We start from the raw sequence: 23,151 nt of genomic DNA, 5'->3' as shown, positions 1-23,151 counted from the left end.
AAAGCCATATGCGAATCGCTGAAGTAACCCTTTAACTGGATGAAATGAAACTCTTCTTCACTACATATGTGAACATACACAGTTTTCTGATCACTTAGGCCTAATGTAAGACTGAACCTCCACAAGGAGCTGAAAAGCGATGAAGAAGAACAGTTCCATTACGGGTGTAAGAAAAGAGACAGAACGAGTCTCACACAGCGAGAGGCTTAGACCACAGGAAATCTTTTAATATATTGTGCAGTCAATTAATGCAGATCACCAAACAAGACCACACATGCACTGTGACACGCAACAGCTATATCACAGTCTGCAGAAAAAGATCTGCTGTTCAACTAAATGTTGTTTTCAGCCCTTATTGGCACAATAACTTTTATCTGTGCTCCAAATTATTATGCAAGTGACAGATCAGTAAGATTTCAACACAATAAACATTCAGATTTGGTTAGGCCTGGCAGAAATGCAACTTTCTGCTCTTTTAATATTCATTAGTTTGACAAAAAAACTTTATCTGACTGGTTCTTCTATGCTGTAAATCTGTAAATCTACTTACCAATCCTGTCTGAGATTGATAGCAGTTATCTAAAAAGATATGAGGAATAAAACAAACAAAAACTTTCTTTGGGAAACTTAAATCTGAATGTTTATTGTTCTGAAATCCTACTGATATGTCACTTCATATCTGTGTGTGTTTGTGTGTGTGTGTGTGTGTGTGTGTGTGTGTGTGTGTGTGTGTGTGTGTGTGTGTGTGTGTGTGTGTGTGTGTGTGTGTGTGTGTGTGTGTGTGTAATGACAGATAAATTAAATTAGCAGAGAATGATTTGGCGTCTGTGCGAGACTGTATAACTCATGTGTGTCTTTGGAAACATCAGGAATAGTGCAGTACACGTGGTACAGTTTTTCCTATAGAACAAAGAAAGTTAATTATAAATGTATGAAATGAAAAAAGTATGTTAAAAATTAGAAGAAAAAGTACTAGTGCTCTAGTACTCACCTCATTTTCTTCAGAATGTCTCTCATTTTCTTTATTGTCATCATCTGCTAGAAATATAATCTCTTAATTTGAACCATTCTGACATTTAAACCAAAGCATTGTAAACAACAACTGGTACATGAAAAAAGATTCTTCTGTATGAACATTATAAAACATACTTTGCACAAAAATATGCTTATAGTATTCAGCACATGATCCTTTGTGTGGGATAAGTTGAATTACCTGGGCTCTGGGAAACCGCTGCTACAGAGGTTTTCATAGGACTAAACACAATAAAAGAACACATTATTTCGTCGTTCTGAACATATAAGCACCTAAAGTACACTAGAAAAGTCTTACCTCTTCTCTCTTGGTTTCTGTCCTAGTAAAAATACACCAGACCAGTGCATTAATGTGTTGATTACTGATCATTTACTAATCATAATGATCAGAACTGATTATTAAAACCTGTTAACTGCACTTGGTGCACTTGTTTTTTTATTTGCCTATTACATATTTTAGTAATGATTATAAATAAGCTGTCATTCGAAAACCTAAAATGTACAAATTCATCCTGTGAAAACTGTTTTGAAGTTGGACATTGGTGTAACTAAATGAAAGGGTCAGGGCTTCTCCCTCTAGTGTGCGGTGTCATGTTCCAAATTCACTGAACTATATTATAATCAAATTCTTTTCTAATCTTAACGAAACACATTGTGGAAAGGTCTGAGACTCAAGGTTTTTTTATGTGAGAGGAGTGATATTTAAAAGTGTATTAATTTGTGGCAGGAGAATGTATTTTTAAAAATATGAAGCGTGATTGTCATCTGGTGGCTGATTTTGGTTTAGCGGCTGAACAACATCCCACAGGAAACTGAGTCAACACATTTTTGAGATAACTTCAAATCTGGAGCACAACTTTAGACATATGGCTTTGATTTTATTGTCATTATAGTCCAAATTATTATTTTTTAAAACATGTGTGGTATAAAATAAAACGTAGTTAATATTCTACATTTGCTTCACATTAAATGGAAACTTCTTTTTTTATTGCACTTTTGCAATAGTCCGTTTTTTCTTTAAAAAGAGACCATTAGACATTAGGTCTGTATTAAAGCGTTCATGATACAGACATTTTAAGTTTAGTGCATTTTCACACCAGTCCTGTGCTCAATAATGTTTTTTTTCACATATATGCTCAATAAGGAGTGACAGTTAACAGGTTTTAAAACTGTGTGTGGGTAACTTACTGATGCAGAAGAGACAGATGCCCATGAGTCCGGTCAGGAAAATCCCCCCGCTGGTGGCCCCCAGTGCCATGATGAGCAATGTTTCTTTGTGACCAAGAAATCAGAACAATTAATCATCATGTGCAAAGTTTTTAGTTTTCAGAAATTAATCGATTGTTAATACATACTTGTTTGTGGTGTCCTATGGCCATAAGTTTTACCAGGAGTTGAAGCTTTGACAGCTAAATGGTTGAAAAGTAGGAATAGACATTTATAAACACTCTGACTCATTAAATCATCTGCTCCAACAACTTTTACTGTAGTACAGTAACTCAGAAGTTTAACTCACCCGCTGTCGTGTTCCTTGTGACATTTAGAGGATGAGTATTTTCTAAAACATAGCAATTCAGTCCATCAAATAATGTTTCTTATTTCCATAGCTTATTTACTACTATTACTATATGCTACTATTTCTATTTTTGACAGATTTCATATTTTAGATTTAATTTAAACATCTCCAAGTTGTTATGTGTTTACAAATAATTTGACATATTTCTGCATTTAAATTGAGTTGATTAAGGGTTTACAAGCTGCTTAATTAATATTTGTTTTATAAAAATAAAAATATGAATCAAAACTAAAACCATAAAATGATCCCATGATGCAAACCCCTAAAAGGTTCTGTATATCAGTGGTTGTTATATATGCACAAGAAAATAATTCCGCAATAACTGCAATTGCAGGTTTCAAACAGAGATGGCGACAAAGAGGCAAAACTTACAGAATGCAGCGTTAAGTTCCTAAATAACAGAAGAGTAAGCACTTTAAAGTTGTAATCATAGACCGTAAAAAAATATGGACGACTCGACATCATCCGTTTCCGCTTGGCAGATTTGAAGCTTTCAGGCGGCCTTGCACGGAGCGGACATCTTGGGACCGAGTCTGCGCAGTAGCGATTTCGGGACCGGAGTTGCGCAGTAGAGCGCAGGAAGTAGAGCAGGAAGTACAGCTGCGATATCAAAAGCCCACCCACTCTCTCGCCGATGCAGAACAATTAATAATGTTGGTGTGAAATAAACAGTTATGGAAATGTAGAAATTAAAGCTAAAGCTCTAATCTGCTCCCAAAAATTTCGAAAAAAGTCCGTTAGTGCCTCAGTGACAACTTCACTCAGAGAAGCCGTCAGTCTCAGCTGTCAATCATGACGTCACACCCCCCGTTTTTATAGCATCAAATAACTAACTCAAACTAAACTTATTTTTAAAACGAACGCCTGAAATGAAATCATCGTGATGATAACTGCCTTCAGTGACATAAACTAACTTTGGGGAAATTTTTTTGAAGTGTAATTTTATTATTTAGTTTGCCTCGCGTCCATTAGAAATCACAGAGGGGCGGCTATACTGGGACCGGTCACCGGGGGGCGATCGAGGCGCGAAAGCTTCAGTAAATGAGAGGGAGACTGCAGGCTTGCTCCCAGATAACAGAAAATGGGCAAAAAGGCGGGATGTGCGCGGAGCTGAGGTGACGCAATAACTATAGACGGCGGATAAATGGCTATCCACGCCCTTAATTATGCAGAACCTTAAGGCTTTATATAACGGAAACGAATGAGTTATAAAAAAATTCACCCCCCTCAGAGTTGTCATGAAGATCAAAATTAGCCTTATAAGCCAAAACCACAATTTGTACCAGGCTGTAAACATGTTTTTTTCTGCTTTAAAGTTGAGAATTTTAACATGGGGCTCAATGAGATTCTGCTCCTTCTGGAGCCTGCCTCTAGTGGCCAGTTTAGGAATTACAGTTTACATTACTTCCGTATTGGCTTCAAGAGAGATCGCGGGAGGTTGCCGCTTGGTTGTAATGAGTCTTAGTGACATTTGAGCAAATTATGTAGATGTCGCTTTTTAGATAAAAAATAATAATAATAACGTAGTTGAAAAGTAATAAAATTATAATAATATTTATGTAATGCTATATTGCGGGGTCTTTATAATCAGGTTTGTGGTTGAATCTAGTAGATTCTACACACTGTTCCTCAATTTTTATGGCAAAGTGTTTCAGATCCTCATGAACACAGAGGTTGTGCAAGGACAAATCATCATATCAGTGTGTCCTGAAAAACTGTATTTTACCTTCAGTACGGTTTTGTTAAATCCCTTTAAATGTGTTTTAAAAGTGTAATTGCAAAACTAGATATTTTACATACACTTTATTAACAATAATGAGCTCACCAGCAGTAGAGTTTATTGGGGTCTCATGCCAAGTAGTGGATTCTGTAGGAAGAGTTGTTTGAAATATTAAGAACTTAATATTCAAAGTTGTTGTTAAAGAAGAAATCATCACAATTTATATTTTTTAATGAAATTTAATCTACTTACTTTGTATTGTTTCACTGGTAAAAAATGTTGGTGTTGAATCTGCAGAAAACAGGTTAATTGTCAAAATAATCATCACAAAAATAATAATTACGTATATATTTCAGAAGATCTTACATAATATTGATGCTTTTGTTGAGTGTGGTGACTGAACTTGCACAGAAAGAAAAGCTATAGAGACAAAAACATGCATTAAGAAGCATTTAAATAAAAAATATTTAAATTAATTGTGAATGTGAAGATTAATTATGAACATACCTGTCAGGTTGAATTTGTCACTATATGGTGAAAGTGTGGATGATGCAGACTCTGGAGAATATCTGCAGCTCATCACTTTACTCTTCACTGACTTTAGTTTATTAAATAAATACGTTTCGTGGAGTGAAGAAATGCACTGTGTTGTTCCAGATGGTTTTTGAGATTTTAGAATCAGCCGATTTTCATCTCCAATGTAAATAAAACAAGCAGAAGCGTTTCCTGATCCTGGTATTTTACAGTAAACTTTAAAATCACCAGTTTGAGAGTCATAGGTTACTGTAATGACTGGCCGCTCTTCTGCAAAACAACATATTCCAGAGCACATTAGTGGAGGAACCAAAGGATTATGACAATGCTCAGAAGAGAGCAACATTGGGGATGCTAAACACAGTTGCTGCACCGAATTAAACATCTTACTCTGAAGTAAAACTGTGATATCGTGAGATCGATCAGCCCTGTGTGTGTCTGTCGGTCGGTCATATCTCAGCTGTGCTGTGCTTGTGTCCTTCTGCACTGACGCCGGAGACGCTGTCAGCCAAACCTGATCAGAGAGTCCTGTAGAAGAAATACAGCAAACCATTAGATAATACAACAAGCATACATCATGGCCGCTTAACACAAGGATTCCAGCACCTCTTTTGCTAGAAAACAAGCTATTTATTGGCCAAAATTAAATGGCACAATATATTGGTTCTAAACCACGTGCCAATGGGGGCTTTGGCAAAACTAAATATAAATAAATCTTAATTCAAAACTTAATTCAGATACTAAAAATACAAATAAATCAAGATGTATTTATTGAAAAACACTCAGTAGCTTGTGATGATGATATAAGCAATAACTTATTTATATTAGCACTTTGCTTTTGCTCACTACATAAGCACTTAAAAAAAAGAACTAAAAACAACTGAGGAACATGCACAGTTAGACATAACAGTATTTATACTTACACTAATACACATGGATATACAATTCACAATAATATAAATAACAAACTGCAGAAGCACTAAACATAACTTAACATAACATACATTTTCCCTCCCATGATTTTTTTTAATAACATCACGTCCCCTTATCCACACATTGCTTGATATTTAGAGCTCTATATTTTGTCTGTAAATGTTTATTTTACTATTAAATAAGTCTAGGTCATTCCTAAAATCAGCAGTTCTTATAGATAATGGAGAAAATATTACAGTAAAGGCAAAAATGTGCAAACTATACTAAATCAGACACCTGACATGAGATACAACTAGATTAAAAAAAATGAAACTCACTTACTTTGAGGGTGAACCTCCAGAAAGAGTGTAAAAATAAAGAGAACGAGCAGAACCATGACAGCGCCACATGAAAGGTGAACAGACACAAAGACATCAAATGCAAATGAGGAAGAAGGAAGTAAGAAAAACTATGTAAACCTAATGACACGATATGTCTCTGTAATATTAAATATTTGACACAGGTAGTATAATGATCAGCTACTTCAATCAAACCAAATACATGAGAACACACACAAACTCTGTTGCTAAAGGGAAAGTCAGAATATGATGCATCTTAAAGTCTCATTATATTTTCTCACAATAGTTTGTGTTTATCTAAAGCGCTGAGGTTTTTCAAACCACAGGACAGCAGTGTGACTGCAGAAGACAAATGTAGAGTTGAGCAGAGATGGAGCTACGAATAGCAGATATCTGATACTTATCTGTCATTCAAAAACTTGGTAAAACTTAATAAAAGTTAGAACAATAGTACAATTGGAAGTAAAAGAGGCCAGTCAAAACAATGCTTTTTCTTTACCTCTAATGCTTTTAATTGATTTAGATTGTAATGGACATATTTGCATCCACATAAACTTAAATGACATCGCATTCTTAATCCGTACGGTTTAATATGAAGTTGGCCCACACTTTGTTGTTCATAAGGTTTAGGAGTGGGTTTTTGGGGAATTTTTGACCATTCTAGAAGCGCACTTGTGTTTAATAAACTGAAACCTGATCTTGGTTTCACAGTTTTGTCTGCCTTCCTTGTTACTGTAACCATTTACCAGAGGTTGAATTCAAAATGGCATACTAGCATACTCATACTATTTCTGCCATATAAAAATACAGTATATAAAGAGTAAGAGTCTCATATAAATCTACCAATATTTAAGTACAAAAAAATGTAAGCAAATTTAAGTACTGTTTTTTTTAGTCTACCTATGCCGGTACTACATACTTATCAATGTCGTTGACTGTCTGGCACCATCTTGTGGCTGTAAAACACCGCCATGAGTTACAATGGAAGACTTCAAGAGTTTACTTTATGAAGTTTTAAATATTGATATTTTGCTTACACAAACGCATCGATTCAAATCAGAAGGCCTTAATTAAGCCATCGGGACCGTGTGTAGCACATTATTTGACGGACTGCTGCATTATTTATGGACTCAGCTCAAAAGTGGCTAAACTAGCCTGGGCTTGGATTAAAGGGGAATGAAAAGAGAATGAAAAATTTAATTACCCTTGCCATACTTAAATAAAAAGAGTTTAGTACATGGACATCACATACAGTGAGTCTCAAACACCATTGCATCCTCCTTCGTATGTAAATCTTGTATGTGAAAAACCACAGAAAAGCAGGCTATTTTCAACATAACGCCACCTGTGATGCAATCGCTGGGATCATTAATATGTACGCCCCCAACATTTGCATGTCAGCCCATGTTCATTTTCAGGCAGAAATGCGTAGTGCGCAGTCGTGAGTTCAGTAGATAAACAAGCGTCACGTGAGGGATAGTGAAAACGGCAGATCATGGAACTAAATGTCATGTTCCAGGCTGTGCAGGGGACGTGAGGGATTTTTCAAAGCCTTCCCACAGATAAAAAATGTCAACAGTCACGGTTGATGTTTATTTACAATCGGATACCGCAACAATTTAAGTCAAAGTTGTTAGTTTGCCCATTTCACCACGGAGAGTTTTTAGCAGGATTCGCTCAGCGTCAAAAACTGAAGAAAGGGCCGATTCCAACCATATTCCTGCAAACAGTAAGTGATTTTATCCACTTCTTGACTGTCAAACCCATTTCTGATTAAACTGAAAGTTTCTTAGTAAGATAACATTAACGATAATATCCCCTGTGTTGTCTAGCTCTAACGCAAGATGCTAAAGTAACAATTGGAAACTCCAAGTAGCTCACATAATAGTTTGTCAAGTGACAAAGGTTAATATTATTCCCTGCCAGTGTTGTCATAAAATACAATAGTAGATACGTATGTCGATCCCTTTTTTGAAGGATTGAAATCTAAATTACCCTAAATTTCATCATCAACACATAACTCAGAAGTTTAATACTACTGTTTGCTTACAGATCGCTCAATCGAGCCTTGTAGCTAACGTCACCTTCCCCACCATCTAAGTTGAAACGATTTGACAAACGATTTGTCATTTGATAAGGCTTCTGGTCAATTTGTTAACATCATGAAGCATTACATACCCGGGTCACCGGAGGACTTATGTTTTTAACAAATAGACTGATCGTTAACACCTCGACAAAATCACAGAATTCATTTGTGGGGGGAAATTGAAGATGAAAATGTTATAGTGAACACATGCTTCTTCATGACGGTTTTGTAATGAACGGCGTAATAGTTAATAGCTAGGACTGATGATGAGTGCCGATTGTGCTTCGACTGTATTTGCAGACTTTGACTTTTTATGATATATGTAGGCTACATTTAGGAAAATATTTCGTTTTTACACTGTGTTGTGCAGTTCTCTAATAAAAGGGTATTTCATGCTATTCTGTATCACATGTAGTCGCGCCATCTCCTGCGCTCCCGTTGTGGACGATGTGACTGTGAGGCAGCGATATATTATTTTAATACATTTTGAGTTACGTTTGGATTTTACTAGATGCATATAGCCTAAAACAATCAGCACAAATAACACTGTTGGATAACACTGTTGGACACAAATAACACTGTGTCGCCAGTTGCCTTTGTCTCCAAAATGTGCGTACGCACGGCTCAAAGATTGCTTAAAGGTGCACACACTCTCCTGTCAAGTTTTTTTTATAGATCACAAACTTTGCGTGCACTGGCGTACGTACGTTTCCAGCCCCGTTTTGTGCGTATGCATGCTTTATAAATGAGACCCCTGAGCTGTAAAAACTAAACTCTGGTCAGGCCAATCACATCGTGTATAGAGTCGTTGGGCTTAACATAATGACGGCCGAGTTGCGTTTGCGTGCTTCTAGTAAATGCAGAAACTGGCAAACGGCGGTCTTTCGAATCGGCTTTGACCGCGACTCTGGAAGACTTGGAGTTAAGCTTTTCTCTGAGAAAAGAACAAAGAACGGCACTGAAGTCATTCTTAAAAAGGGAAGATGTGTTCGGAGTTTTGCCGACCGGATACGGTGAAAGTTTAATCATCAACAAGCTCTGTTTCACCTTCGTTGTTCTGGTTGGTGTAGCGCTATCCTATCGCGTACAGAGGGAGTTTGAAAGACAACCGTTTATCCCGCCCCTCGGATTGAGCCCTGTCTATGGTGAGTTTCCAGACCAAACATCTTGATGTGGGTCTGGATTGTCAGGCTACAGCCATTGGTCTTTGATAGTATAATTTGAAAAAATAATATCAACAAAATGAGTGGGGCTGGTCATTTCAGGCAATTGCATATTTATTTAATATTTTGGCCAATTTAATGGTGTATTCAGTTATATGCAATACAGTTTACCAATATAAAACTAGTTTTCTCCAAAAATTAGAATGTGAACTATCGAAAACCTTCACAGATTCTGCCTTGGCCTATAAATTCAGTAGCTACAGTATACTGTACTATATACTATTATTCTTTCTATCTCTTTAAATGTGCAAAAAGTGAAGCAATGAATCGGTTCATCTGTGTTTTGAGGAGCAGACAGAGGAAGTTAGCAGAGATGTTGTTTCCACCGGACAGGAGCTGTAGATCACCTCTGTGAGAACGCCATCAGAATCTGCACAGACACACACTTTATTATCATATGTTTCTACATCATAGAGCTCAGGTTATGCTTATGTAAACTTACTGTCAGAGTGGCAGAGACAGAAGAATCCCACGAGTCCAGACAGAAATAAACCAATACCAGAGAAAACCAGCACTACTGTAAGCCATGAGACTGTCAAAAGACAAAAATAAGACTTAATTTAAAAAAATATATGTTTTTATTGTAATAAGGGAATTAATATGGTTAAATGCACTAAATCAGTTAAAAGATGTGATGGGAAATAAATGTATCAGAATTTCAATATTCCACATGACATGGTCAATTTCTAGGTTTAGCCTACTTTAAGGTTTGTGGTAAGACTTTAGAATTAGCTAACATTAGTTAACTACATTAGTTAACATGAACTAATAATGAACTGCAACTTATAAATCAGTTATTTATCTTTGTTTATCTTAGTTAATGCACTGTGAACTAACATGCATATGGAATGTCATTTCCTGTCCTGATTCTATAGTGTGTATTTCTCCTGTTCTTTATCAGTTGTTGCAACGACAGTTGTTTGTGCATGCAGCATGTTGATATAGCTCATGCTCCGGCATTCTCTGTTTTTCTTTGACTCCTAATATCTTTGTTATTATTTTGTTTGTTCATTTAACTTTTCTTTGCATTTAGATCCTTTCCTCTATCTGTCAATGTCCTGTAATCACTCCACCATTATAACATGAAAACACAAATTGAGAGACAAATACATACTAACACCACCAGTAGGGTTTATTGTGGTCACACACCAAGTAGTGGATTCTGTTGGAAGAGTTTCTGAAATATAAAGATATTACAATTCAAAGTTGTTGTTAAAGAAGAAATCATAATTTAGTCAACTTACCTGTTGTTGCTCTTGTAGAGAAAGTTGGTGTTGAATCTGCAGAAAAGAGGTTAATTGTCAAAATAATCATCACAAAAATAATAATTACATATATATATCAGAAGATCTTACATAATATTGATGCTTTTGTTGTGCGTGGTGACTGAACTTGCACAGAAAGAAAAGCTATAGAGACAAAAACATGCATTAATAAGCATTTAAATAAAAATATTTACATTAATTGTGAATGTGAAGATTAATTATGAACATACCTGTCAGGTTGAATTTGTCACTGTATGGTGAAAGTGTGGATGATGCAGACTCTGGAGAATATCTGCAGCTCATCACTTTACTCTTCACTGACTTTAGATGTTTGTATAAATATTTTTTTGTGGAGTGTAGAAATGCACTCTGTTGTTCCAGACGGCTTTTGAGATTTTAGAATCTGCCGATTTTCATCTCCAATGTAAATAAAACAAGCAGAAGCGTTTCCTGATCCTGGTATTTTACAGTAAACTCTAAAATCACCAGTTTGAGAGTCATAGGTTACTGTAATGACTGGCCGCTCTTCTGCAAAACATGATGTTTATAGCAGTGTTTATATTTCTAGCTCAGTGTGAGGTTAATGATAAAAGTAATAATATACATTTTCTCTCCCTTCTCTTTTTTATATCATCATGTCCCCTTATCCACACATTGCTTGATATTTAGAGCTCTATATTTTGTCTGTAAATGTTTTGCAATTGTTATTTTGGCTGTAAATGTTTATTTACATTCTAAAAAGTCATTCCTAAAATCAGCAGTTCTTATAAATAATGGAGAAAATATTACAGTAAAGGTAAAAATGTGCAAACTCTACTAAATCAGAGGAGAACAGACACCTGACATGAGATACAACTTGATTAAAAAAATGAAACTCACTTACTTTGAGGATGAACCTCCAGAAAGAGTGTAAAAATAAAGAGAACGAGCAGAACCATGACAGCGTCACATGAAAGGTGAACGGACACAAAGACATCAAATGCAAATGAGGAAGAAGGAAATAAGAAAAATATGACACGATATGCCTCTATAATATTACACATTTGACACAGGTAGTATAATGATCAGCTACTTCAATCAAACCAAATAAATGAGAACACACACAAACTCTGTTGCTAAAGGGAAAGTCAGAATATGATGTATCTTAAAATCTATCTAAAATCTATTTTCTCACAATAGTTTGTGTTTTTCTGAAGCACTGAGGTTTTTCAAACCACAGGACAGCAGTGTGGCTGCAGAAGACAAATGTAGAGTTGAGCAGAGATGGAGCTAAGAATAGCAGATATCTGTGTCAGGGTTCGGTCACTCGGGTTGGTCCTTTTCTTAGTTTGGTGCACTCTCTCATCTGGGTATGGAAAGCATTCTAAATGTTTAATTTTCTGACTTTAGCATGTTAATATTAATTCCTTTCTTTGCACCTCCTCTTCCTTTTCTGCATTGTGTCTGCATGGAAGAGGCAGGTTTCTTATAAGCTCTGATTAATATTTTCTTCTAGATTATATTTATAACATTAATTTCCATGTATGTTTTATCATTTTCATGTTTTCACTTTAAGTTTATAGTTTTCTGTGTCATCAGTGAACTGAGCACATGTTAACTGCATTGCATATAACATTTAGTTTACAGAAACATATATGTTGTATCTTTTATCAGATACACCATTAATATAAATCCAGTAACATATTAAAAAATATATACAGTGATTTCAGGGTGACTGGGACACATTTTGCCATTGAGATGACTCGGAAAAAGTATCCCAATGACCCTGAATTCACCCTATAGAATTATATAGATCTGCTATGGGTCAGGCATAACATTATGACATCAAGGCACCCGTTAGTGGGTGGGATATATTAGGCAGCAAGTGAACATTTTGTCCTCAAAGTTGATGTGTTAGAAGCAGGAAAAATGAAGCAAGAAAGAAAGCAAGAACAATTTGACAAGGGCCAAACTGTGATAGCTAGACGACTGGGTCAAAGCATCTCCAAAACTGCATGACATGATCATGGATGGCCAAGGTTTTTTGATGCACGTGGGGAGTGAAGGCTGCATGGCTGCAGACCAGTCAGGGTGTCCATGCTGACCTCTGTCCACTGCCGAAAGCGCCAAGTGGGCATGTTAGCCTCAGAACTGGACTACAGAGCAATGGAAGAAGGCGGCCTGGTCTGATGAATCATGTTTTCTTTTACATCATGTGGATGGCCAGGTCGGTGTGTGTCACCTACCTGGGAAACTTTGGCTCCTGACATCAATGTGGATGTTACTTTCACATGTACCACCTACCTAAGCACTAGACCATGTTCACCCTTTCATGGAAACAGTATTCCCTGGTGGCTGTGTCCTCTTTCAGCAGGATAATGTGCCTGCCACAAAGCAAAAATGGTTCAGGAATTGTTTGAGGAGCACACGATGAGTGTAGAATGGGTTGACTTGGCCCCCAAATTTCCAAGATCTCAATCCAATCGACCTGTGGGATGTGCTGAACAAACAAGTCTGATCCATGAAGGCCCCACCTCGCAACTAACAGGACTTAAAGGATCTGCTGCTAACACCTTGGTACCAGGATCCTTTGGTCAATAGAAAATAAAAAAACAGCATTTATTGGAAATAGATATTGCTGAAAAATAGTCATAATTTCTTTTCTTTTTTTAAACATAATTTAATGTGTGTGAATGTTTGTACTTGGTTCATCATACAAAACTGGAAACACAGCCAGTGAAAGTCTTTGAATGGTTCATTTGAACATTTGACCTTTGGTGCAATCACAAAAACAGAAATATCCCTTTTCAAATGAGTTGCCTGAGCTATTACTTAATCCAACAGCAAACAAAACAATGTAGGCCTTTTTGTACAAATTTGTATAATTTATTTAGTATTTTAATTCCCATAAGATCCCATGACTATAAAACATGATTATAAAACTATTCAGAATTAATCTGACAAATAATGCTCATGAGTCCATTTGAACAAAACAGATGTGGATATTTTAGATGATTACTTTTGAAGAACAGAAAAAGGGACCCAAAAAAATCTCACTCTTAAAACAAAGTTTCAAAAGGGTTATATAGAACCCCAAGCTTCTAGATTCAATTTTGTAGAATCCTTTATGGCAAAAAGGGTTCTATATATCTTAGTGATTTCATTATACTTTCATGTTTAACGGGTTGTTTAATTCATAAAATTGAATTAAAGTGAAATAAAAACTGGGAAGCCCTATATGAAGCGCCTGAGATCTATATACAGAACCTTTTCTTCTAAGAGTGAATGTAAAAATTAGCTGCTTAAATATGAACATCAGGTGAAAATATTCACAGAGTCAAGCAAAGGAACAAAATATGAGTGTCTTTGGCAGGTAACAGTGACGCTTGTGATCATCAATACAATTGCCATTCACAATAACACAGTATGATAATTATGCAATTATTATTCTGTAACAGTATGCATATTCATGCTGTACCTTTTAGTGGCTACATGTGTGAAAATGCAAGTTAACTAATAGAAGCTTGTGACGTATGAGCTATGATTGGTTAGGAGGTTGTTTGGAAAGCGGAGGTTTAACATGCATTTGCTATGGAGTATTACATCCTGTTTAAAATGAAGACTGATCAATTCTGGCTTGAATTAAAATAGTAGCGGCTGAGTTTGATTCTCTCAGAGGACCGTCAGAAGACTGTAAACATTGGTGTCACTGGAGACGGGCGGTTCAGTGGAGATGGTGCAATACAAAGGATTCAATTCAGCCTGGAGGAAAAGTGAGTCTTAGAATGAGGATAAATAATTGCATACGCATGTGCATCTGATTTAGGGTGCGTTCACACTTGTCATGTTTGGTTCGATTAAAACGAACCCTGGTGCGATTGCTCGGTTAGTGCGGTTCATTTGAACATATGTGAACGCTGCCACCCGAACTCTGGTGCGCACCAAACAAGCGGACCGAGACCGCTAAAAAGATGGGTCTCGGTCCGCTTCCAAACGAACTCTGGTGCGGTTCGATTGATATATGAACGCAACACGGACCAAAGACATGTAAACGGACCAAAAACCGGACGTATAATGTCACAAGATGCCACGCATAATGCAGCTGATTTGACGACGCGGAAAGATCGGTGTACGTTATCCAAAATGAGTAACTTTAACGTTAGAGGGCAAACGTAGAGCAACGAGGAAGTGCCTCATCAATATTTGGTCTGACGAGCATGTTTCGAAAATGCTAGAAAAAACACACAAAAAGCAAACCTGGCTCTTCTCATCAAAGTTCCTGTGTTGCCCATTATTAGCTGTACAGACGACAGAACGGCCGTCTCTTTTGCATAAGAGTCGCCTGTCTCTTTTCTGCACAACGGAGGAAATCCTGCTGCTGTTTTGAATGTTTTGAACATTTTATGAGCTCTTCATGAGTTATCAGCGGGTAAAAATAATGCCACATGTACACGCATAAAATGATCGCGTTTAATCCAGCACACAGCGTTGTTTTGAACATTTCATGAGCTCTTCATGAGTTCTCTGGTAAAAAAAATAATGCCATGTGTTACACGCAAAAAATGATCGCGTTTAATCCAGCACACAGCGTTGTTTTGAACATTTCATGAGCTCTTCATGAGTTCTCTGGTAAAAAAAATAATGCCATGTGTTACACGCATAAAATGATCGCGTTTAATCCAGCACACAGCGTTGTTTTGAATGTTGTGAACATTTCATGAGCTCTTCATGAGTCCTCTGGTAAAAAATAATGCCATATGTACACGCATAAATGCCCGCGCGTGTAATCCGCACACAGCATTGTTTTGCATGTTCGGTAAACGAGCTCCTACGTCATATAAGCCGACCAATCAGGTTGTGAGCGTCTCCCTGTGCCTTTGGTTCGGTAACTTTAGGTTCGCTGTTAAAAATGCCTGTGTGAACGCTAAGCGGACCAGGACTATTATGTTTGTTTTTGTTTTTTGGTCCGGACCAAACTAACCAAACGAACCGAACTACAAGTGTGAACGCACCCTTACTCACCTTCGTTTGCTTTGATTCTTCACTGTTTCCTGCATAAGACACATCACAAATCAAATTATGACCATGGTGGTATATATAAGTAGGATAACAGTAAGATTCGAAATTTGCTAAATTATTATTTGGTAACTCTGGTCAACTTTATACATTCTACTAACTATAAGTAACCACATGTCAACTAACTTCCATTAGAGTATTAGTAGATGGTTTGCTAACACTTATGATGGTCCAACAGACATTCTACTGACTTTAGAGGGTTACTTCAGCGATTAGCATATGGCTTTGTATCAGTAGAAATCCCGGAGTATATTCAAATGATTGTGCTTTCCCCCCTCATATCCCCCTGAGACAAGAGATTTATGCATTTTATTTCTGGAAAAATTCCTCCTATGATGCGAATTGACGATATTTGCATCATAGGAGGAATGTTTGGCCAAAGGCTAAAGACTACAGCCAGCAGAGGGAGCCATTTCCGCATGTTTTGAACCTGTGCATGTGGGATGGAGATCACACTCACAGCTCAGGTCGCAGCTACAGGCACTCATTTAAACGGAGCTATGGTGAGCAATGTAAGTATTTTAACTTCTCAAATTAATTTTTATGAAAGTTAAGCTTGCAAAGGCATGAACTGAAACGTTCCAGACTGAACTCCCGTTGTGAATGTATGCCGCGAGTGTAGTCGCGATTACCTCAGCTCTCATCACGAGAGCTCATCAGCTCATTTATCTTACTCCTGCAGTTAGTGCTCAGTGCTGTGATACTCGCGCGGTGACTCACTCATTATATTGAACAGACACGTTCAGTATTTAATTGTAGTGTCTTCTCCAACTCAGTCACAGTAATCCAGTAGGTGGCTTTGGGAATGGCCTCACAGGGCAGCAAATCATTCTGGGAATTGTAGTCTTTCATCCCCATGAGACAAAAATACATTTTCTGTCTTTTCTCAGACTAGAAAGTACCAAATTCAAAAATAATTTCACATTTATACTACATTATTGACCCAGTTTAAATACAGATTCATCTATCCAGCGCTGAAGTACCCCTTTAAGTAACTTCGGAATTACATGTCAACTTGTTCAACTAACCCGAACCCGAACCCTAACACACCTAACCTAAAGAGAAACCAGGCTCAGTCGGGGGGCCAGTTCTCCTCTGGATTAAGCGAATAATATGAAATCATCTCAGTGCCTGTTAAAGCAAAGGCTTGTAAATCACTCTAAACTGTTTGCTATGATTCATAGCCTATAATAAATTATAATGATATTTACATAAAATAATACACAAAATACAATATAGTACATGATGTGGAGGGGATTAGTTTTACTCTTTACCTGGTTGGTGAGAGGTGGATTGCCCTGAGTTGATGGTTGAGTAAAAAGCTGTATCTTCCTCACCAGACTAAATAACAAAGATTGATCTAAATAGTGTCAAATATTAAAATGATCCTGTAGATGGATAATAATGTCAGTAATACTTACTGAGTCTGAACCGGAACTTGGTAAATAAACTCCTATAATACAGATCAAGATTTCAGCAAACCTTGACATTAACCTGTATTTGACTATTTAGTAAGATATGGCTTACGTTTTGAGGAGAAAATGAACTTACCCTGTTTTTTACAATTTTTTTCAAGCCAAATCCTAGTAAATTTCACAAATATATTTAGTGTGTCTCTTTATCCCTTATTTTCGTATAATTTCACCAATATGCATGCACAAAACAAATCTTTACCTCTCATCCTTTGGCCTTCCTGCGATTAAGAAAAGATCAAATCAGTGTGTCAACTTTTCAATCAGAATGTTAAATCTATAAGCCATATGGAAGACATGTCAATTTTTTACACTTACGTGTACATATGTAAAAACAGATGCCTACGACGCCAGTCAGCACAATTCCTCCGCTAGTTGCAACCACAGCAATAAAGTACAACATTTCTGTGTCAGACAAAGATACAAGAGATTTGCAAGTAATACACTTTTGGATTTCTGTAATAAGTGTAAAAAAAAATAATGCTGCCATTGGCTTCTAATGAATTTCTTCTTCATGGAATAACTTAAGCCTCTGAGTAGAGGTACTTACTTTTATTTAAGTACCTTTTCCCTTCAATCACTGAGAGGAAATTTAAGGAGAAATTGACCATTAGCATGTGTATTGTTTTCAACGTGTATAAATAACTCTCTCTATATAAGAAATGCACATTTTAGAGTAATTTCCCAGCTTATAAGGAGTGCTCTTATATACATTTGACTAATGTTCTGGAAAGGTTCTCTCAAAGTTATCTGGTTTTAAATAAAGTTCTCAAAACATTAGCACAAAAAAAGGTATTAATACTGTACGTCATTTGTGGAGCATTTATTTTCTGAAATGTTTTAGTTGGATGTTCTTCTAAAGTTTTTTTAAAACAATACTAGTAATACTACTGTAATTGTATTGATCAGAAGAGAAGACCTGAGGACTTACCATTTGCAGGACTTGTTAAACCACGGCTGTCATGGGTTATACTGGTCATATCTGTGGTAACTAAACAATGTAGATGAGTATATTTAAAGCCAACCAATTCAAATCTTTAATATATAATTATGAGAAGGAAAGCAGCACTTACTGGTTATTGGATCTGTTATGATTTCAGTACTGGATGTTACAGCCAAAGCTACTGAAACCACTACGAGTTAAAAATTATTAATGGAAAAAACTATAATTTCCATGTTTAGGAAAGGTTCTCTCAAATTTATGATCAAATGTTATTTAAGTAACATTATTAGAATGTTCATTCAAAGTTTTCTGGTCTTAAATAATATTCTCAAAACATTAGCACAAAAAAAGTTATTTATACATCATTTGTGGAGCATTTATTTTCTGAAATGTTTTACTTGGACATTCATCTAAAGTTTTTTAAACAATACGAGCTGTTTCAGAATGTTCAGAGAACATTTCAAAAGTAACAGTTCCATAATGTTTGAAGATTTATCAAATGAAATGCTTCCTTAATATTCACATAACCAAAGACGTTTAAAAAAAAACATTTAAAACACTGGACGTTTTGAAAAAAGAAAAAAATTAAATAGAAATATGTTTTGATGAGAACTATATCAAAACGTTCTGAGAACCTTTTTTGTTAGTTTGGTTACCTGATGCATGTTCTGTAGTTTCAGCAAGTGTAGTCGATTCCAGGGATGCTGAAGATTTGTAAATCAATCAATCAAATGTGTTTTGGCTTCAGTAATATTATTGATCAGAAGAGAAGACCTGAGGACTTACCATTTGCAGGACTTGTTAAACCACTGCTGTCATTGGTTATACTGGACATATCTGTGGTAACTAAACAAATGCATGTGAGTATATTTAAAGCCAACCAATCAAAATCTTTGATAAATAATTATGGAAGGAAAGAATCACTTACTGGTTATCGGATCTGTTATGATTTCAGTACTGGATGTTACAGCCAAAGCTACTGAAACCACTACGAGTTAAAAAAATATGAATGGACTAAACAATAATAATTATGTTTACAAAATGAAAAAGTGTTATGTCGGTTGATTGCACACTTACATGTTGTGTCCGTTGTTGATGCAGAGGACAAATTTGCTGAAATTCATGTTTATATATAAAATCACAATTATAAGAAAGACACATGCTGATTTAAAAAAAAATCTTTACAATCTTTAATGGATTATGTTGGCAATTAGTCTATATGCCATTGTCCTAAAAGGTCACATAATTATTTTTTAACAAATATATACAATAAATTTCACAGTCTTTCTTTTACATATTGACTGTCAAGGGTGTATACACACTTTTGGTAGGGATGCACCGAAATGAAATTCTTGGCCGAAGCCGAAACCGAATAATAATGAAATGCTTGGCCGAAGACCGAAGGCCGAATACCGAACGCGGTGTTTCGCATTTTTTCCATTTATTTGGCAATTTGCTTTTTACTTTTTTGTGTTGCTTTTCAGAGAAATAAATCAAATAACAAAAATACAATTTCAAAATATTTATTTAACACTGAATTTTTTTTAACATTCCAGCAGATATTATACAAACTAAGCACAACATAACTTAAAATAAATAATTAGTAAAATAAAAAATATATTTTTATTTGGCCATCTTAGAAGCCCCCCTTCTTGAATAGCCTATGTTAGGCCTATAACTGACTGCTGAAAGAATGTAACTCTGTATGTCTACAACAACTAATGTGCATTGAATAGTGCAAAAAATGTGGATGAACCCACAACAAATAAATAACTGTCTTAGACATAAGCCTACTTAGCCTACTTCTTCAGGAAAAGTGGCAGGTTCTTCTTTATGAAAAGTAGCTTCTCTGCTTTCTCACATGAAAGTCAGTTCCTCTTCTCATCGATGACATGAGCACTAAATTTCAGCACTAAACAGTGCTTCCACACTGCTGACATGTTTGCTGCATAAAGCACGCATCTCTTACTCTACGTGGGTTACTTTTTGATCGCGTCATTAAAAACGTCATTGTTCGGCCAAAATTATTCGGCCTTTTTACTTATTCGGCCGAATGCCGAAAGTGCTTTTTTTGGCTATTTTCGGCCGAATAATTTCGGTTGCCGAATATTCGGTGCATCCCTAACTTTTGGCCATGCAAATACAAAGTTTATGACTGTGACTTAACTAAAGCCTATTGGGTGCTTGAGTAAAGCAACTGAAATGCTCCTTAGTGTTTTCTTATGTGACAAGAATACGAATGAATACAAGTTAAATCAGAAAAGCGGGAAATTAAATTAAAAACTCCACCTTCAGAGGTTCCATTGGGGATCAGTGTAGTTGGGCTGTCCTCTGTGATCGGTGACAAAGATGACATGGCAGCCAAACCTTATGAGATACAAAAACATGAATAAAGCACATTATACACCAATCAGGCCTAACATTATGACCACTGACAGGTGAAGTGAATAACACTGGTTATCTATTCATCATGGCACCTATTATTGGGTGAAATATATTAGGCAGCAAGTGAACATTTTTGCTTTAAAGCTGATGTGTTAGAAGCAGAAAAATGGGCAAATGTGACAAGTGCCAAATTGCGATGGCTAGACGACTTGGTCAGAACATCTCCAAAACTGCAGCTCTTGTGGGGAGTTCCCGGTCTGCAGTGGTCAGGATCTGTCAAAAGTTGTCAAAGGAAGGAACAGTGGAGAAACGACAGGTCATGGCCAAGGATCATCGATCCATGTGGGGAGTGAAGGCTGGCCTGTGCAGTCCAGTCAAACAGATAAGCTACTGTAGCTCAAATTGCTCAAGAAGTTAATGCTGGTTCTGATAGAAAGGTGTCAGAATACACAGTGCATCGCAGTTTGTTGCGTATGGGACTGCATAGCCGCAGATCAGTCAGGGTGCCCATGCTGACCCCTGTCCACCGCCAGAAGGACCAACAGTGGGCACGTGAGCACAGAGCAATGGAAGAAGGCGGCCTGGTCTGATGAATCAGATTTTCTTTTACATAATGTGCATGGCCGGGTGCGTGTGTGTCGGTTACCTGGGGAACACATGGCACCAGGATGCACTATGGGGAGAAGGTAAGCCGGCGGAGGCAGTGTGATGCTTTGGGCAATGTTCTGCTGGGAAACCTTGAGTCCTGCCATTCATGTGGATGTTAGGATTTACTTGACCACCTACCTAAGAATTGTTGCAGACCATGTACACCCTTTTAATGGAGACAGTATTTTCTGGTGGCTGTGTCCTCTTTCAGCAGTATAATGTGCCCTGCCACTAAGCAAATGTTCAGGAATGGCATGAGGAGCACAACAATAAGTTTGAGGAGTTCACTTGGCCTCCAAGTTCACCAGATCTCAATCGAATAATCGAGCATCTGTTGGATGTGCTGAACAAAAACATCCATGAAGGCCCCACCTAGAAACGTATAGGACTTAAAGAATCTGCTGCTAACATCTTGGTGCTAGATACTACAGCACAGCTTCAGGAGTCTAGTGGAGTCCATGCCTTGAAGGGTCAGGGCTGTTTTGGCAGGAAAAGTAGGACCAATACAATATTATAACAAAAAGTGATTAAACAGCTTACCTCTGACCCTTACTGGGACTTTGTCGGAAGGAGGTGATGTTGCATTTTCTCCTAAGCTATACACAGAATAGTAGCAGGATATGTTGATATGTGAACTCTCTGAATCTCGTGACCACATGATCAGTTTGCGGATGGTAAGAGTGAGGTTACACAATCCACTCGGTGTTTTAAAGTCCTCCTGTCCTGAAAGGTAGAACATGCATTCAGACACACGATGATTCTCATAACCTCCACAGACCATCCGCACCTTTTCTTCATTGTTGGCAAATGTAGGAAATATTGTCAGGTTAGCTTGCGGCAAACCTATAAAAAAAGATGATACATAAATTCACCGTTGCAATAAAATAATCACAATTAATTATTAATTTAATTATATTACATACAAACTCTTCGTGCTTGTATTAATGTCACTCAACAAGATAATTCAATTTGAAACTATTGACTCTTGAATATGATTAAGACAAGTAAAGGTTTATATAAAAATGTAAAAGTCGAAGTTCAACTTAATTTTTTATTGTAAAGTTTATTGCTTTATTTTAAGGCAATGGGTTTCCTAACATTTTTGAGTCAACTGATCCTTTTTTTTACACATGCACACACGCACACACACACACACACACACACACACACACACACACACACACACACACACACACACACAACAGAAAATGTCCTGATGAATGTCTCAAAGTTTAGAAAGAACATTTAGAAATAGCATTTTCATAACAATGTGAACATTAGCCAAACGTTCAGAGCATTATGTTAGCTGGGTTAAAACCATTGTAAAGCATGATAAATCACTTACCCTGTGATCTAACCTGCAGTAAAAGCTGAAAGGTTATGAAGATGAACAGGGCCATTTCACTGTCTGAAGACACTGTGAACAAACATTCCATTAGAAGTGAACAATAGACACTATACTCAGTCTGAGAGAGAAGTAGGAATTGAGACTTACCTCAAAATGGGTGAAACGTCTGTTCAACCTGACATTTGTGTGCTATATAAAAAATATATTTAACCAATTACCATGAATCGATCTCAGAATGGCATCACAATTAACAAAAGGACAAAACAAGTAAGAAAAGTAAGAAGCAAACTTCTGAAACAGGTAAATAACAAGGGTGATGATGAAGACATCTAAAAAGGAAGTTCACAGTCACTTTCACAACTTTTTTCATCGCTGTTGTTCTACAGAAGTGGAAAACGAGAAGTACAATGGTCCTTAAAGTCAGATTATGATTCATGCTGTTACCTTTCACAATGTCCGAATAGCTCATTTTAATCTAGGAGAATGTTGAATCATCAGGCCTAAAGTCTAAACTATATCTTATTTTAAAATTTGCATAGAGAAATTTGATGCATTTAGTCTGATAATATGAAATCTTGAGGGGGAAAAATGGA

The 23,151-nt window shown here is 36.7% G+C and overlaps 2 protein-coding genes and 2 long non-coding RNA genes across 5 annotated transcripts; all 4 read right to left on the bottom strand.

Annotated features, from left to right (window-relative positions):
• Positions 1 to 680: 680 nt before the first annotated feature.
• Positions 681 to 1,074, bottom strand: LOC137058414 (uncharacterized). Its single transcript, XR_010900682.1, has 2 exons — positions 992 to 1,074; positions 681 to 900 (listed from the first exon to the last, which is right to left on the bottom strand). It is a non-coding gene; the product is annotated as an uncharacterized lncRNA (long non-coding RNA).
• A 1,111-nt stretch (positions 1,075 to 2,185) lies between these two features.
• On the bottom strand, positions 2,186 to 6,224 carry LOC137058276 (uncharacterized). The gene is made up of 9 exons (XM_067431513.1): positions 6,117 to 6,224; positions 5,253 to 5,390; positions 4,836 to 5,132; positions 4,695 to 4,748; positions 4,581 to 4,619; positions 4,434 to 4,475; positions 2,549 to 2,590; positions 2,388 to 2,441; positions 2,186 to 2,304 (listed from the first exon to the last, which is right to left on the bottom strand). Exons 1-9 carry the CDS (start codon positions 6,169 to 6,171, stop codon positions 2,186 to 2,188), a joined length of 840 nt encoding a protein of 279 aa, XP_067287614.1. The 5' UTR covers positions 6,172 to 6,224.
• A 3,292-nt stretch (positions 6,225 to 9,516) lies between these two features.
• LOC137058825 (uncharacterized) lies at positions 9,517 to 10,161 on the bottom strand. The gene is made up of 3 exons (XR_010900861.1): positions 10,144 to 10,161; positions 9,885 to 9,974; positions 9,517 to 9,812 (listed from the first exon to the last, which is right to left on the bottom strand). It is a non-coding gene; the product is annotated as an uncharacterized lncRNA (long non-coding RNA).
• Positions 10,162 to 14,229: 4,068 nt separating this feature from the next.
• On the bottom strand, positions 14,230 to 22,879 carry LOC137058043 (transcription initiation factor TFIID subunit 12-like). Of its 2 annotated transcripts, XM_067431195.1 has the most exons (14): positions 22,706 to 22,879; positions 22,556 to 22,627; positions 21,751 to 22,053; positions 20,467 to 20,544; positions 19,255 to 19,290; positions 19,106 to 19,165; positions 18,166 to 18,225; positions 17,785 to 17,814; positions 17,553 to 17,639; positions 17,437 to 17,455; positions 17,184 to 17,345; positions 17,037 to 17,103; positions 15,709 to 15,737; positions 14,230 to 14,448 (listed from the first exon to the last, which is right to left on the bottom strand). In XM_067431195.1, the coding sequence occupies exons 2-11, from the start codon at positions 22,608 to 22,610 to the stop codon at positions 17,267 to 17,269; spliced, it is 807 nt and encodes a 268-aa protein (XP_067287296.1). In that variant the 5' UTR covers positions 22,611 to 22,627; positions 22,706 to 22,879; the 3' UTR covers positions 14,230 to 14,448; positions 15,709 to 15,737; positions 17,037 to 17,103; positions 17,184 to 17,266. The 2 variants fall into 2 exon arrangements, with proteins under 2 accessions (XP_067287296.1, XP_067287297.1); XM_067431196.1 differs by lacking the exons at positions 14,230 to 14,448; positions 15,709 to 15,737; positions 17,037 to 17,103; positions 17,184 to 17,345; positions 17,437 to 17,455 and adding exons at positions 18,834 to 18,881; positions 18,964 to 19,023 and having other exon boundaries at positions 17,584 to 17,639; positions 18,166 to 18,367.
• Between the last annotated feature and the right edge of the window lie 272 nt (positions 22,880 to 23,151).

The sequence above is a fragment of the Pseudorasbora parva genome, chromosome 22 (assembly GCF_024679245.1).
Source record: "Pseudorasbora parva isolate DD20220531a chromosome 22, ASM2467924v1, whole genome shotgun sequence".
NCBI lineage: Eukaryota > Metazoa > Chordata > Actinopteri > Cypriniformes > Gobionidae > Pseudorasbora > Pseudorasbora parva.
This window is presented reverse-complemented; position numbering and strand designations above follow the sequence as displayed.

Excerpts from the sequence above, each read along its gene's own strand:
- LOC137058043 (XM_067431195.1), bottom strand. The coding sequence starts at position 22,610 with ATGGCCCTGTTCATCTTCATAACCTTTCAGCTTTTACTGCAGGTTAGA. Across the intron at positions 19,166-19,254 it reads ATCAACAACGGACACAACAT|TGGTTTCAGTAGCTTTGGCT; the intron begins GTAAGTGTGCAA and ends TTTAACTCGTAG. Across the intron at positions 17,815-18,165 it reads TTTAACAAGTCCTGCAAATG|TGATTGAAGGGAAAAGGTAC; the intron begins GTAAGTCCTCAG and ends ATTTCCTCTCAG.
- LOC137058276 (XM_067431513.1), bottom strand. The coding sequence starts at position 6,171 with ATGGTTCTGCTCGTTCTCTTTATTTTTACACTCTTTCTGGAGGTTCAC. Across the intron at positions 4,749-4,835 it reads TGACAAATTCAACCTGACAG|CTTTTCTTTCTGTGCAAGTT; the intron begins GTATGTTCATAA and ends TTGTCTCTATAG. Across the intron at positions 4,476-4,580 it reads TACCAGTGAAACAATACAAA|AATCCACTACTTGGCATGAG; the intron begins GTAAGTAGATTA and ends CTCTTCCTACAG.